The sequence below is a fragment of the Mus pahari genome, chromosome 19 (genome assembly GCF_900095145.1).
Source record: "Mus pahari chromosome 19, PAHARI_EIJ_v1.1, whole genome shotgun sequence".
Classification (NCBI taxonomy): domain Eukaryota; kingdom Metazoa; phylum Chordata; class Mammalia; order Rodentia; family Muridae; genus Mus; species Mus pahari.
Window position 1 is genome coordinate 34,515,759 of NC_034608.1, and position 17,338 is coordinate 34,533,096.

Below are 17,338 nucleotides of genomic sequence, written 5' to 3' on the forward strand. Positions count from 1 at the left end.
AGTGACTTCCTTTTTAAAAATCAGATGATATGGTGACAGTAAAGCCATTTCATGTGTAGGTATCATTATATATATATATATATATATATATATATATATATATATATATATATATATATAAAATTTCACACAGGGAGACACAGAGGTAAAATGACTTCCCTTAGGGTCACAGAGGCAGGAAGTATTATCAAGTCAGAAACTCCATATTAGATTATGAGCCCATGCCTATATCCTATACAAACGGTTTGCAGATAATGTCACACACCATAGGATTGCCACTGTTCCTGATGTCAGTTGGAAACATGCCAACAATAGAGAGGCCTATTGTTACCCTAGAGAACTCTACTTTTAATGACAAAAAAATAAGAAAGGAAAAGGAAAAAGAAAAGCAAATTTTCATCTGGCAGTTTGGCAACTGTTTCAAATATGTAACCAATTTATAAGTATAACTCATATGTAATCAATATATAATCATAACTCATAGGTAATCAATACATAATCTTAACTCATATTCATTATGCACATTCAGCTTCAGTTCTTTTTCACTCTCTAACATTAAGCCTTTCTTTTTCTCTTTTCTACATGTTCTGTTATTCTCCCGTGAACATTTGTTTACATATACACACATTACTGGTTAGATCCAATATATTATGAGGAACATTATATTGGGTTTTTATTAACCTGAAAGTGTATGATTTTGCTTGATTTTGTACAATCTAAGATCTTCCATTTTCCTGCAAATTTTGTCATTACATTGTCTTTAAAGCTGAATAATTTTTCATTATGTAAGCACAGATTTTAATTATCATTTATCTGCTGATGGACAAACAGGTTGATTCCTATTCTCTGCCAATAAAGCTAATTGCTTTTCTGATTCTAACTGTCATGGATTTGTCATTTTTTTTTTTTTGGTGGTAAATAGGCGTGTAAAGTATATTTGATATCGAAAGTGCCAACATGGAGTGCCACAGCTTCTGTCCTGAATGGCTGTTCTAGCTATACAGACATTTATTAAATTGGGCAGTTTATGGGGCCTGTTCCCCTGGATAAAAAGAAATCCATAGCACCATACATACAGGAAGTCCTTTAGCCTCATGCCATGAGTGAAAGATGTTTCCCTGCCAATGGTTTCCAGAGCTCCTGCCTGAAGCCATCTGAGATGGCAATGTAAGTTGTTTTTCTCTCAGCTCATGATCTACAGAGATGGACATTCCTACATTGCACATTTTATTTAGAAAAAAACATATCTGATTAAAACTGACAAGAACTCAGAGCTGGATGCACCTGAAGTGGAGCTCAATGCCCATTGCTGCAGGTTAGAAAGATTCCAGCTGCTGGTACATGAAGAGGCCTACAGCAGTTTCTGCAGCCTGCCCTAAGCCTGTGGAACTCGGGGCCACTTAATCTGCAATCTCTTTTACTGGGTAGTTTTACAGAGCATGTCAGTTTCCAGCAAGCAAGTGGTATTATCCCAGAAAATAACTCTACCTGGAAAACACTGGTTTGCACTGGGGAGGCAAGAGAGAAGCCACAGAGTGACCTGAGTTGAGGTTAGCATGCTTGTTGATTTCTGTTCTTTGCTCTCTTGCTTTAATCTTATTTTTGCCATAAATATGCTCTTAAAACATTTTAGTGAAAAGAGTCCATACTGGTAAAATGTGATCTTCAGTTAGTCCTCATGCAACTCAGAGTAGTCACCCCTAATGTATTCAGGGAGGACATGAGCCAACCAACACCTGCCCACATAACTGCACATTGAGAAGAACACTGAAATGGCATACTCACACATACAAGACGGATCTGGTGTCCCCGACCTTCCCAGCATCCCCGACTGTCAGGGTGTCATACCCTCGTTCCAACTCAAACTCTTCAAAAGCAAGCTTGATGACCTAAATCCAAAGGGGAGACACGGTTACTAGGCAAAATACAGACATTCTGTGGCAATGCACATTGGTTTATACGTTCAGGCTTCATTTTGGCTCCAGAAAGCTAATGGATACCAAACAATTCCCAAACTGCCTCTAGACACTACACGAAGAGTCAAGGTTTGGTTGACTTCCATTTCAGAATTTTGTGCAATTTAAGTGTTCTTTTTGCTCCAAATTACTGAGAGTACTAAAATGAAATTCATCTGAGCTCACTTCTAAGTCAGATGTCTTTCAAATACGTAGCATGGCATCCCAGATGCTTAGCTTAACCAAGAATAAGCCAATATAAGCAGGAAAAAGACTGTTGTAGTTAATGAGGCATGATTTAAAGATACCCTACAATGAATCTCTTAAAATGTGTTTCTGTTGATCTTATGTTATTATTCCCAATAATATAAGAGATTTCTTCTGAGACCAAGAAACAAATGATCCAATACTACATTTAACTGTGCAAAATCTTGAAGTTTCCTCTTTTATCCATTTTCTATTTCAGTGAATGGCACTCAAGGCTTTACTCACACTGAGCAAGTTCTCAACCAGACCTCTCACAGATACTTGGATGGATGAATGGATGAATAAATGGATGGATAGATAGAGGTATATATGCATGAACAGAAACATGGGCAGGTAGGTGGATGACAGAAGAATATCAAAAGATACATTCCTCTGTGCTAAAACCATCATTTAATAAAGAAGCTCAACCTTGAGTTAATTTAAGCTTTGGTATCTATATAATTTTAAAAACTGGCCCATATATATGACACATACAATAACTAAAGGATACCATATATAGAATATATGTGTATACATGTGTATATACATAATATCACAATTGATGTGATGATTAGTATTATGCTCAATATTAGACATGTTTCTGTTCAACCCACCAATAGATTATAGGCACGTGAAGTCCTATCTCTATAGACCACAAGATGTGCTCACTGACGTAAAGTGGGCATTTTAGGACTAGAGATGACATGTATCTCCTGATACAAACAAACCTGCAAAAATGAATACCTCTATTGATCAATATTGTGATCAAGGGGAAAGATGATCAAAGCTGTCAGGAAGTTAGACCAGAACTTGTATGTCCAGGTATACAAAAACATGTCAATATATTATCATAGATGATATAAATAAATAGAAATATAGATAGGCTGATGCAACACACAGATGATATATAATAGATGATCAATAAGTAAGTTGTTAGTGTTGACAAGTGACAGAAAACATATCAATTAGATAGATAACTGGATAGATGAGTGGATGGATGGATGGATGGATGGATGGATGGATGGATGGATGGATGGTAGATCAGTAAATGGACAAATAGTTAAAATGATGCATGTAAGTATGGAAGGATAGATAGGAAGATAGATAGATAGATAGATAGATAAGATAGATAGATAAAAGAGTGAGTGAATGGATGGCTAGATGAATAAATAAGTAAATGGATAGATTAATAGAAAAATGAATTGATGACATATACATGGTGGAATAAGTAAATCAATATGTAAATGTCTGGATGGTAGATAAATGGATTTATAGAGGAACATATGGATTGATGATAGATAAATAGATTGATAGAAGGGTTCATGGATAATGGATAGTAGGTGATCAATAGGTTGGTGGGTAGATGGCCAGATTATAGATTAATGGATGGGTGGAGAAATGGATGAATAAATGTAAAAACTAAATATATAGAAGAATGGGAGGATAGTGGGTATTAAATAAGTGGGTGGGAAGATATGATAGGTATGTGATTAAAGTATGGGTTGATGACCAGATAATGGATAATAGACAATTAATTGGACACACGATAGTATAGAAAGACAGATGGATGAGTGAGGGAGTGGTACATTGGGGTACTTTGAGGAAGGGAGGCAGACAAAAGAGAGAAAAAATTAATTGCTTTGTCAGAAGCACATTTACTGGTATCTATTTGTAAATGAGTGTGCCTTGTAAGAAGAAATCAAATGCCTGACTGCTAGACATTTTTTTTTTTTTTTTAAGCAAGCAATGCTGGGAGTGAGGCCAGTGTTCCTAATACTCAATGTACCATGCACAGGTTAAATGCACAGGTTAAACGGCTGCTTTTTCCTAACAATACTGATAAAGGATACATTGTATATATTATTATAATCGCTTATTAAAATTAATGACATAGCTCTTATAATTTATTTAAAATCTACTAATGCAAATCATGCTGTTTGTATGAACACATTATTTGTACTGAAACGGGTGAGAGGTTGACAGATGTCACAACCTTCTGTGAATTTTTCATATTAAAATGAGGGCTGAAGGGGGGGGGAGGGCTTCTCGATTCTGTCTTCCTCTCTCTTGACTGCAGGTGAATGGGGCCACAGAGGAATGAAATAATGAAGCCAGAGGGTCAGTCACATCCTAGGTTTGTGATTCCCATGACTTCCCTACAGTTCTCATCATGACCTGATTTGATCCTGATGGTAATCACTTTCAAGGCTTGGTAAGGCTACCGTAAGTCACTGGGCACATCCAACAGTGCACTCCTCGGGGAGGTAGACAAGGAATACAGCTGAAGATGAGACCTAAGCAACTGCAGAAGATGAAGAACTCTCCCAGATCTAGCTTCATGGAGAAGCTGAGATCCTGTAGTTCCTCTGTTCCCTGAAGGGGGCACACAGGCTTCTGAGTGGCTGGATTAGGATCTTATATTTCTTATATTGTCTGATTAATTTTTCAATTACCTATCAGTGTTCTAAGAAATTTCTTACAAAAGGTAGATTTTCAGATTGGAGAGAGTACTTCATTGTCAGCAAAAAATATCTGGCATCTCCCCTGTGCCCCATGCTAGGGCCCCTGGGATAATTCTTTATTCTGTGTCTTCATGCTCCCTAGTCTTATGTGTTTATTTAGCTGAAAAATATGCCTATTTCCATAAATAAAGGATGTCATACTTAATAATGTAATATAGTGATCATCTTGCAAATTTATGGAGGTGTGTATGACTGTGGCTTCCGAGTACAATGTGTACAACGTCTTTCTTGTCTTTTATGGAATTGTTCCTTGTAAACCAGGTGACAGATGAAGAGCTAGCAAACACAGCACAAATCAGAATTTCAAGCTTATTATGTTTTGAGAACTGAAGTCAACTCAGTAAGTTGTGAGACGAACTAGAAAATAAACACCCTGAATATAGTTATGATATGGACAGGTTATTGGCAAATAACCATAAAGAGTAGAAATAAGGATAGTAGTTCATCAAAAATCTCAACAGTCCTCAAAATACTGCTGAGTCTCAGGCACACAACATCACTTGAACAGTAGGGGCAGGTGTTGATCTCACTAATGTGTAGCTCTCTCCCTAATCTTGTTCTGCATCAATCATTAGATTTTGACAATGATGTAAAAGGTGGTGACTAATGAACAAGTGCATTATCTTTACATATGTCTATTGACTGGCTGTTTAAGTACAGTTTTGAGCTCTACTGCCTCACTCGACAGAGAGAGGAAAATATATAGTTTTTAAAAATGATATAGAGACAAAAACAAAAATCAAAGCAAGCAAAAGACCTATTAGCAGAATGAATGCCAAATTACGGCAAAACGAAACAAAAATACCGCAAAAGTGCCATTGCATTTCATCAGAATATACTGTCTAAAACATCAAAACAAGTCTTTATTTTAAAATAAACCCACAATAGACAAATAGGTGATCCATTCTCTCCCATCAGAGCATATGGGGGCCTTCTACAGTGAGCAGCAACTATAGACTTTGGCTTTTTGATCAGATCATTGTGGAAATATCAATCATGCAGTGTTTACCAAAAAAAATTATAGTTCCTTATTAATCTCAAAATACATTTTGCTTTATTTCACTGTATATAGTTAATAATTCAAATTGAGAGAGAAGCTCTACAAATTGAGTCCAAACACCATTAATGTGTTCAACAGATGTTGTCTGGAAGATTTGGGAATGAGAGGAACCTGAGGGAAGATGGGGGTAAGAAGAGGAGGAAGAGGGATGAGGGTGAAGTAGGTAACCACTGGGGGGAGAGGAAGGGGATTTAGAGAGGAAAATGTGCATCTCTGGAAAGAGGTTTCATTTGGTAACTTTCATGAGTGACCAAAAGAAAACACACGTGTGCTTGACGTAGGATGGTCCACGTTCCTCCTCAGGTTTGCTGTGATCTTTTTAAAGGAGAAAAAATGTTTATCTTTTCCCAGGCTATAAGTACTAAGTGGGGGATAGGTGAGAAACCTTAACTGGAAAGATAACTTGGGGAATTTTGCCTCTGGTTTTCAAATGACTCTGACAAAAATCCCTGGCAGAATTCAGTCTTTCAAGCATGACAGAGGAAAACATCATGTGCAAGGCTGCCGTGCTGCTTTAATTTTACTGTTTATTTTCATATCATATTTAAAGTACATTTCTTTTATTAAAAAAAAAGTACATTTCTTTTATTAACAAAAAAATTTTTGGTTGTTTTTATTTTATGTATATGAATGTTTTGCCTATGGGTGAGTGTATGTGTACTCGTGTATGTGTGTGTGTGTGTGTGTGTGTATGTGCATGTGCATATGTAGCATATGTGACTGGTAACTACTATGGAGATCAGAACAAGTCACTGGATCCCTGAAACAAGAGTTTAAAATGGTTGGGAGACTCTGTGTGGGTACTGAGAACTAAACCCATGTCCTGTAGATCAGCCAATGCTTATAACTGCTGAGCCATCTCTCTAACCTCTGTTTTCCTAAGTAACATGCTTGTGTTAGAAATCACTCTGTTGGGAAAAACTAAGCAGAGAAAAAAGTTATAATTTTTTTAAAAAGTTTCAGACATTCTCATGAAAAAAGTTAGCGAAAAATAATGCATGAATGCCTAAGGAAGAACTATAGGTTGGTCCTCCACCTGAGAATCAGGGTAAGGTCTTAGAATACATACCAATGGGCTCAGGGAACCCAAAGTTTTCTGCCATCTGACTCATCCAATACCAACTTGTTTATTGGAAGGAAGCTGCCCCAAGTGTGAATTTTCTCATGGAATTCCAACAATCAACAGCTGGCAATTATTACCACTGTTGTCAATATCAAAGCCTTACACATTTGCAAAAGTTTCCATTTCTTACAAAATGGTAACTATCAACAGTTCTTGATGTATTTGCTTGAGCTCATAATGGTCAGTCATAAGGCAACTGGATGACAAATGAATGATAAAATGTTATCTGTCTAAGTGGGTCTGTCATAGGGTCGGGAGGAGTGCCCCAACTGATGCTCCTATATAAACTCAGACATGCCCATATTGTTCCCAGGCTGCAAAATGGGGTACTGACCTTGGAAGACAGCTTGGCATTTCCTGATAGAACTAGACGTGCTCCCTCCACATCCTATGAGCTATGAGAAGACATTCTAGCACCACTCCAGGTAGAGTTATGCCCTACTAGCCTTTGCTATAAAAAGCAAAGCAAAGCAAAACAAAAGAGGAGCAACTGAGAGAGAAACCAGGCCTGGGTGCTTCTTTACATGGTAGAGCATGGCTCCTCTCTCAGGCTATCTGTCCTCTCTGCGACATGAGAAAAACTGGTTCCTACTAGGGTTCCAGAGACCCAGACAAGTGTGTGTGGGAGCTAGTGTCCAGAAAACCATTTGCCTGCCCCTCTTGTAGGAAGTCACTCCACCGCAGTTAGATTCTCTTGCCTTATTTTCCACAACCCCATCTTTATTTCCATAGATTTTGTCTGTTTCCCATGTGGCCTAGAGCAATCTATACCAAAAACTACATCTTTTCAACAAAATCTGTAAAACAGCCAGTAATCCTGTCAGGGAAGCAGAATATTTACAGAACAACAGTAGAGATTACCTAGCTCTGCAGGGAAAGTATGATTTAAGGATGGTGATGATGGAAGTTTAACATCACTGCCACATGGGAGGTGGCCACAGCAGAGAGACCCAAGAGCCGAGCCCAAGCCCCCGCCGGGAACGCATGCAAAATCCCTAGCAGAGCCCAGAAACTTATTAAACTGTGTTCTCAGATGTGTGAAACTGCAAAGAGTATTTATTAAAATTGAGAGACTGGGAATTTAAAAGTCACAATACAATAACTGCAAAAGAGAGAATCAGAACATCATTAGAAGTTGGCAAAACACAGAATTAACGCTCACATCAATCAAGCAGAGACTAGAGGCGTATCCTAGGCGGAACTCTGAAGGAATAAAAGATAAAAGGGTGGCGAGAGAAAATGACAGCTCTCGAGATAAAAGCAGGGACATTGAAGTTTTCGGAGCTATAATAAAGGGTGCAGGATCAATAATTAGAAAAACTATGGAACACACATTTTATGACTCATTGAAGAGTTGAGACCGGAGATTAAAGGAGCTTCATTATAATCCATGGGAACAAAACACAGCCACAAGGGAATAAGAAGACGATGTCACCTCAAAGCCACTTAACTCCAACATGCAATGAAGAATTCTCTCCACACACCCGGGAGAATAAGTGGATTATATTCGAAGAAATACAAATCAAAGTCACTTTCACTTTCTAGTGGTACATCAAAACGAGTGATTCATGTGGCCCAGATTAAACGATAAAGGATGCCTTCTAGGTACACCTACTCAGCAGATGGACTATATGATGTGTGGAAGGGAGTGATCTTGTTTTAATGTCTCATGTACTTCATTAAGATATCTCACAATCTTTAGCTTGGCTGAAGAGTACATTGCAAACAAGAATACTACTTAAGCGGATGAAGATATATATATATATATATATATATATATATATATATATATATATATATGTGTGTGCGTGTGTGTGTGTGTGTAATAACACATATCTCTCTCTCTCTCTCTCTCTCTCTATATATATATATATATATAGATAGATAGATAGATAGATAGATAGATATAGATAGATAGATAGATATAGAGAGAAGAAAAAGCTAACCAAAAATGTTTGTATTTATTGTAACATAGTAAAGAACATATTTAAGCAAGTAAAGAAATAACAAGGCTAATGTACTTAATCTAGAAAATAAAAATTTATTACAATACAGATCTGTACATTCTTTTCTGTAATAACGGGTCTATGTTTGTAAAGCAATAGCAGATCTGAGTAATTGCACCTGAGGCTGTATACCCAGCAAAGCTCATTTAGGGTCTGGAGTTTAGAGAAAATGTTTGCAAACCCCTGCCTTGGAACATTGACTGTTTGAGAATAAAAGTACAATTTATCTGTCAAAAAAAAAAAAGAAAGAAAAAAAAGAAATAACAGCTTGGAGCTCTGTGGCTGAGCCCTGAAGCCCACATCTTCTCTTCAGAACTAGGTTGGGAACATCCAGATGCAGAGTGCTCCAGGCAACTGGGCTCATCTAGAGATCTTGCTAGAGCTGGGAGCAAGCTCAGGGAGCTTGGAATGAACACAGTGAACCTGCTGCATGGTTTTGTATCAGCCACCTGGACTGCATGAAGAGAACAATAGGCTTAAGAGAATCCTTATCCTTACTTATCCTGAAGGTCTCTAAAAGATGTCAGAAGATCCACATAGTTGTAAGAGGAGAGGGAAATGGAGACAGGGGGATTGACTCTTACCATGGGCTTTCAGATAGAGTCTGGGAAAGTACATTAGTTATGGTCAGTGTTAGATGAAGTTTCAGAAAATAGTGGTCACAGATCATTTCTTTTTGAGACAGGGTCTCATTTTGTATCCTTGACTGACCTGAAACTCCCTATTTAAACCAGACTGGCATTCAGCTCATGTATCCACCAGCCTCTGCCTCCAAGTGATTGGGTTAAGCTGTTCATCTCAGCCTGTGGATTATGGCTCCTAGGAAGTTGCCTATTAGATGTTTATATAACAATTCATAACAGTAGCAAAATAAGAGTTATGAAGTAGTAACGAAATAGTTTTATGGTTAGGGCTCACCACAACATGAGGAACTGCATTAAAGTGTTGCAGCATTAGGAAGGTTGAGAACTGCTGGATTGAAGGCATGCACCACCAGGCCTGGCTGGATATTGATCTCCTACATGGCCATGCACCTAGCTCTCACTTTTAACCATGTCTACAAATACCTTTGTTTCCCCTAGGCTGAAGCGTGTTGATGCTCTGAATGTGCACATAGGGGAAGTGCCTGGGACAGGAGCACCAGCCTGGGAACCTATGGATAAGAGACAATACAGTCCAAGTGTGTGGTCCATCTACAGAGATTCACTTCCTATTTTCATTATGTTTTTGTTTCTTATTCGTTGTGCTTTTTAAGCATATTAAATGTCTTAAAAACACAAATAAGGTAAAAATAGCACAGAGACACAATGAAAGCATCTCGTATCAGACAACTTGAATGCAAATGTTGGAATTTTCACTTGCTCTTTGTGATTTGTCCCCAATGTAGGAATTACTTACCTATGATTTGGGGTTAATAATGAGTTCTTTCCCTACAGACGTTCTCAAGAACCAAACTTAAACATTACAGGTATAAAATGCCTGCCCTGAAACTTGGCTAAAGTTTCAAGGTTACAAATAACTTCTACTGTTTGTATAATGAGAAAAAAAATCACAGAAATTGAATTAGCAAAATCTACAAAGTTATGTTTATTGATTCAAGTTTTAGGAGAAAATTCAGTCATAAGACAGTGGACAGAACCTATTTGAAAGCTCTTGGCAAAACAAAAAACCCACAAAAGGTAGTTTTACTGAGAAGTGCAAAGGGCATAACTTTCTTCACTAATTTAATTCTTAAAAAATGCTTTTCAAAGTTGTGGCAAAGTAGATCTAAGACTTACACTAAGCTCAGTCAATGAAGACCTATTATATACCATTTGAGAAAAATGTAATTCAAGTTACTTGATTAACTTTGCATTTACAGTATATTTATTATAGAAAATTCCTACAACCTTTATTATGTTATAAATATTTTATGCTAAAATATAAAAAAACCTGTGAAATAAGTATTTTGTCTAAAATGAATAGTGAGGAAATCCATCCCCCCTCCCTGTGCCCCATGAACCATAGCTTTCTATTGTGGTGTCACCTAGTAAAGATGGCAGATATGGTATCACTATCCAGTAGTGGAAGTTTCAACTCAATTGTGGCCATGGAAGCATGTTCAAAAGTAAAAATAAAAAGTTTTAAAAAGTTATATGACTCTCATACCTGGCACTTACGTGCCTAGATTTGAGTGAGAGGCACTGCCTGCAAGCCCCTGCTCCATTTGCCACTGAACGTTTACCACTGAGGAAGATACCATTTCCTCCCATAATCCTCTTTCCTCATTCCATCCCGAAGTAGTGTTCATTTTTGCTGAACGGGATTCTTCAGTGTGTTACTATTAAGTGTGAGATAATCCCTGGGGAGGTCTGGGATGGCAGGCCTTTGACATGACATGACCATTACACACACGAACTCTCATCTCAGCACTTGTGGTTACCCACACAAGACCTATGTAAGATCAAGAGACCTGAAACTTCTAGTATGGAGGGGGAGTGGTCTCCTGATGCCCTGTCCCTGCTCAACAGCTAATGGTGGTTGATGACTGATGACAGAGGGACAGTCATTATTTTCCTTTAGGCAGCTGCCATTGGTAGAGTGATTATGTTCCTGTGGATGATGCCACGCATAAAAGTATAAGAAGAAGACAATTGGTTTTAATGAGTTAAAGGAAATAAGTCGAAAAGACATGAATGTAGAAGTCAGATGGAAGGAATGATGTATGTGTGGGGGGAAATGAAGAAAGAGATACATATTGTCAAGATGCAAATGATACATACAATTTTCAAAAAAACTAAAAAGAAATAAACAAATCAAAATGAGAACATTAGGAGGGCAATTAGCAAAGAAGAAAATGTGGCGTTCACGTTAGGAGTGCGTTCTCAATTGCCGAAACAGAGCCTCAAGGATATTCAGAATGGCCCAGTAACATACTTACTTTATAAACCCTGCTACACATGGAGGAAGAGTGAAGCCTTGGAAACCTTTATAGGGTTGGGAATGACAACTGTCCAGCCGCAGGCCTGTGCTCTAGAGGAGCCATTTAATGGCGTGCATTTGAGCTCCTTCATCATTAAAAATGCAAAAGTGGGGCTATTGACCATGATTTTCTCTCACACTTAATATTTTTATAGTTCTGGATATTCTTATAGTCTTCCTCTGTCTGGAGCTATATTTGACAGGGCTGCATGAGAGTTGCTGACTGGTAAAAATGTATAATGCAAGCTTGTGTCTGCAGTGGAAAGCAGGGACTCAATGTGATAGTGCATCTGCCCAATCCCAGCTCTTGGGAAGTGAAGGTACAAGGATAGAGAATTCTAGGCTATCCTTGGCTACATGAAGAATTTAAGAACAGCCTGAGCTAAGTGAAACTCTGACTCAAAAAACAAACAAACAAACAAACAAACAAAAACAAAAACATAAAAAGGAAAAACAAGTTAGAAAACAGTTGATGCTAATTGTCTCCATTCCCCAAGAGTGGAGCTGTGGATGGGTGAACTGTGGCCTGACTGGACCTTGCTTCCTTAGCTGGAAGGAGGTCTGCCAGCCCAGCAGCCAGGTGTGAGGTTACCTGGTCAGGAAAGCAATTATCAGATTGGCAGATTCCATCGTCATGGTAACAGGGTGAAGAGCTAAGGCCAGAGCTCAGCTTAGATGCTTCACTCTCTTCCACCTGCAGTTTCTCATTTTTTTAGAGTGTGAAGAGAAGGTGCGAACTCATCCTCTCATTCCTGTGCACGAGCCCTCCACCAGGGTCCGTTCCCTCAGAATCGGTATAGCAGATTAAGAAAACAGAACAACGAGAGAACAGGCTTTGACAAGGGCTACACAGGCGTGTGTGCAATCGGGCAATGGATTCTACGCCACGAATGAAAATAGGGATGCGCTCCTGTGACCCAGACGGATGCCGGGGCAGTGTGAGCTTTTGCTTTTGCATCTGCCTGCCTCCTGCTCTTCTGTCCCTCTTCCATCCTCAGCCCTGGTTCCTGACTCAGTTCTATTCACGAGAGAGAGAGAGAGAGAGAGAGAGAGAGAGAGAGAGAGAGAGAGAGAGAATATGAAAATGTCCAGTCTGAGGTAGGGCTACAACCACTATAAAAATATCCTAGAAGAATTTTGAAAATAAGACATTGAAATGTATAACATCACTGAACAAATGCAGTGAAACAACATCACTCCTTCTTGCTACCCAGCACAGAAGTATGCTCTGAACATGCTTTTGGATAAAAGATTAACACGAGATTGACTTAAACATATACCTTGCCCAGATAAAAATTTCTAGTGGATCCTCCAAGAAAGCCTGAGTCTCCCTCATAAACCAACAACCAAGACAGGATTCAGCTGTGATTTTCTTTCTTAATTCAGAAAATAAGCCTCTTAAAAACAATTCCAATTTTCATTTCCTAAATCAAATTGGGACCATGAGTCTGTATTTATGTTTCATAAAAGTTTGACTAAATCTGTGTAATCTCATGACTTATTTTTTTTTTCTGTAGTGTTGAGGATCAAAGTCAAGGCCTTCCTCACACTAGGCAAACACCCTTGCATGGTGCTCTATCCCTAGCTCTGTGCATTATTAGTCAAGCCACAAAGATATTTTTAAAAGCCAAAGTAGGTAAACATATAGAGATGCTTGTGACCATGAAAACACAGGCATTCTGAAAAGAAATCAATATGGCTAACAGCTAGGAGGAATATATAGGAATATATAAAATGTCAGATTTTTATCTCATTTAGACTTTAACATATATACATACACATATGTATATAATGTATATACACACACATATATGATAGAAGTCAAAATGAGATAAAATCTGACTTTAGAAATGGTCTCATCTGCCATGAGCACAACCTTGGTCCATGGTAGACTTCCTTGGATACATACTGCAACATGACTGGTATGCACAGTTTAGCATGCTTGCTTGCTTGCTTGCAAAACTGTGTTCCCAGAGGAAATTGTTCATTTCTCACAGTGCTGTGTCCTAGTGTCCTGGCCCAATGGTATATTCATTTACTCATTCATTCACTATTTCAATGCACATGACTTCCCTGCCAGGCTGGACTATGCCCTGGAAGTGTAAGCAAAAATGCGGCTTCTCTCCTTTAGTTTTTCTTGGGGTAATTTGTTAGAGCAACTAGAAAAGTAAAGAATGCAACAGCTTAGGACAAATGCCTGATCCTAGCCTGCTTCCCTTAAAGTCCTGCACACCGAGGGATGCTCAGTCTTCTTGCAAACTCTGCTGTGTCTTGCAAAACATGGCTGTGCCCAGAAACACACTGACAACCCCACAGACAATTCTCCATTGAGATCTCAGCTACTGGCCATTGCATAGCACCAGAGTGTCTGCTGATTCTCCTCAGGCTTCAGTCCTCACATCTATTCTACACATAAAACTGCCTTCTGAGCACTCATGCCAGACTAAGGTTTTCATTTATTTATTTATTTATTTGTTACAAACTGTAGGCTTATCAGGTCTTTGTCCTTTCCATCATAAGCAAGATGATAAGTACAAACATTGCTGACAGTTCAGTACCCAAGACAGGTCACTCACACACAAACACTAGACATTATTTTAAGCCATCTTGGATACATTGTTTAAAATTATGTACAAACTCATTACAGAACAATGTGGGGAAGAATATGTTTTGAGCAGACAGCAGAAGCAATGCCTAAATAATTATATACTATTTGGTTGGCTAGATGGCCCAGTAGTACTTATCACCAAAACTGATAACCTGCATTTCATCACTCATACCCACATTATAAGAGAAAATTGATTCCTGCAAATTGTTCTCTGATTTCCACATATGCATCAGGGTATATGTATATGGACAGGCACACATACATGTGCATATATACTCACACACACACAAACAAACACACACATAAACAAATATAATGAAATATTAAAAATTGCTATATAGTGTATTTATAGTATATATGGCACATAAAAGTCAACTTCAATTCTATCACAAGCTTATCTCTTCTGTGTCACATATGACATTTGTTGTTACAAAAAAGAAAAAGAAAGGAAAGAAAGGGAAGAAAGAAAAAAGGAAAGAAATAAAGGAAGGAAGGAAGGAAGGAAGGAAGGAAGGAAGGAAGGAAGAAAGAAAGAAAGAAAGAAAGAAAGAAAGAAAGAAAGAAAGAAAGAAAGAAAGAAAGAAAGAAAGAAAGAAGGAAGGAAGGAAGGAAGCTGGGAGACTAACAACATCAGGATGGACCTCACAAGTTGTGACCACAAGTGACTATGTGACTGTTTTGTATGATGTTAATGGTGAAACATGCCCATTATATCCTAGAACATCACAGAACCTCTCTGTGGGCACATCCTGTTGGATAGACAATATCAGAAGGTACTTGTTTAGTACAACATGTAGAAGACTCTAAAGAACTAGAAAATTGATTTTATTAACTATTTTTCTATTGCTGTGATAAAACACCATGACCAAGGGAACTTATAGAAGAAATGATTGTCTTGGGTTTACAGTTTCTAATGTTCAAGAGTCAGTCATGGCGGGGAGACATGGCCACAGGAAGCAAGCGTGATGGCAGGGACTTCTGAGAACTCAAAGCACAAGCAGGAAGCAGAGAGCACACAGGGAGTGGCACAAGGCTTTGGACTCTCAAAGCTCATCCTTAGTGATGCACTTCCTCCAACAGGGTCATACCTCCTAAGCCTCCACAAACAATACCACCAGCTAGTGACCAAGTGTCCAAATGACCAAGGATAATGGGGACATCTCCTTCAAACCAGAATTTTGACCAATGGACCTAATCAATTAAAAAAATTCCAATACTTTATTGGAGTTGGTTCTATTCTATCAGGCTCATGGACCTGATGAGCAGGCAGGGTGGGATAGTTAAAGACCATAATTAAGACATTTATAAAACAGTGTGTGTTCTTTATTTATCTAATTGACTCATTGATGTCTATTTATTTACATATTTTACACATTAACAAAATAAATTCACTTCACTTGATAGTTATTACTGAAAAATGTGGAAAGATTTTGTTTTAGATGTCATTTTTAACCCTAAAATTGCAACCTAACAGTCAAATATGTGTTCTTATTAATTATCTTTAACTTTTGTTCTTTTCCATGTAGTCAATAGCTCCATGTTGGATGCACATTTAAAATCATCTTTTAGTGTTGTAATCATTTGAATGCATATCAAAAGTACAGAATTAAAGCTGTATTTTCTGTGACATTTTAGAGATCTAAGGAAATTAAATATCAAGTGCATTTGACAATCCTATTTGCCCTTACTATACGTGAGATGACAATATCTGGGTATTTCTAGTATCCCTGGTGACTAATAGCATGAGACAGGTGCCAGCATACCAGTCAAACCATAAAGGTAGCTATGACAGCCACCCAGAATTAGAGGAGACCAAGACCTTTTCAAAGGTTCCTAAGCATCACCATGTATGTTTCATAGAGGGACACAAGCCATTAACTCTGTCCTGTTCCAGAAATTTCAGTGAAAAAAAATATACCTGGTCTACAAATATACCTGGAGGGAGAGAGAGTACAGGATTCTTTATCCCATCACCATACTAGTGATGGGAGGATGACAGAATAGTTCATAGTCACTAACGAACACCATGTTATGTAACAACTCGAAACTTTCCTGTATCAAACAATGGGGTCTGACTTGCTTCCTAAATGTGGCAGAGTCCCCTGGGTATTGGAATGGCTTAAAGGAAACAAGAAATCTGACAGTGAACTGTGCTGTCAATGAAGCCACTCCTTGTCCTCAGTTGGAAATAGTGTCTGGTTACAACTGGAGGCTAAAATAATAGACAGAAATCAGAGTAAGCCTCTAAATTCTGCTTATGGATGCTAATCTCCTTCCTGCCTTCAACATTAGTAGTTTACTCAATGTTTCCAGGGTCTCTGGGGAAGATGGCATTCACAGCTCTTCCATGGCTGCTGAGAATTTTGTGGTGTGACATCTAGTGATTCACTGAGTCTCACAGCAAGAAGAAAACCATGAAAATTACAGTCATTCCACCTCCGAGGCTGCTCTTTGCCTGCTCACCCTCCCTCCTTCCTTACCTCCTCTCCCTTTCTTGTTACCCCAGTACTGGGAATCAAACTCAAGACCTTACATGTGCCAGTTACACTCCAAGGCCAGAGTCCACACTGGTAATTCTAATTTACATACCACCCCCATAAAGCATAAAGTTTATTCATTGGCCAATTATATGACCGAGTCTCGGGAAACTATGGACATTATATTATAATTAGCTTCAAAAATTGCCAGGGAAACAAATGGGGAATGTTCTTTAAAGATTCATATCATCTCAAAATAGTGGGGAATGCACTTGGAGGTGTCTGGAGCTCTGCACAGTGGACTAGTTTCCAAAATGGGCATCCCAGGTCTGATTGAGTTATTTGACTGGTAGATTGATGCTCTCTTGTCTGTGAAAAAT

General features: G+C 38.3%; 1 protein-coding gene across 2 annotated transcripts in view; it reads right to left on the reverse strand.

The window, feature by feature from the left end:
- Window positions 1-17,338, reverse strand: part of Csmd1 (CUB and Sushi multiple domains 1) — a 1,532,231-nt gene that overhangs the window by 364,877 nt on the left and 1,150,016 nt on the right. For both annotated transcript variants that reach the window (XM_021218735.2, XM_029532138.1), the window contains one exon: window positions 1,786-1,889. In XM_021218735.2, coding sequence (XP_021074394.1) covers window positions 1,786-1,889 — 104 coding nt within the window. The remainder of the gene's footprint in view (window positions 1-1,785; window positions 1,890-17,338) is intronic.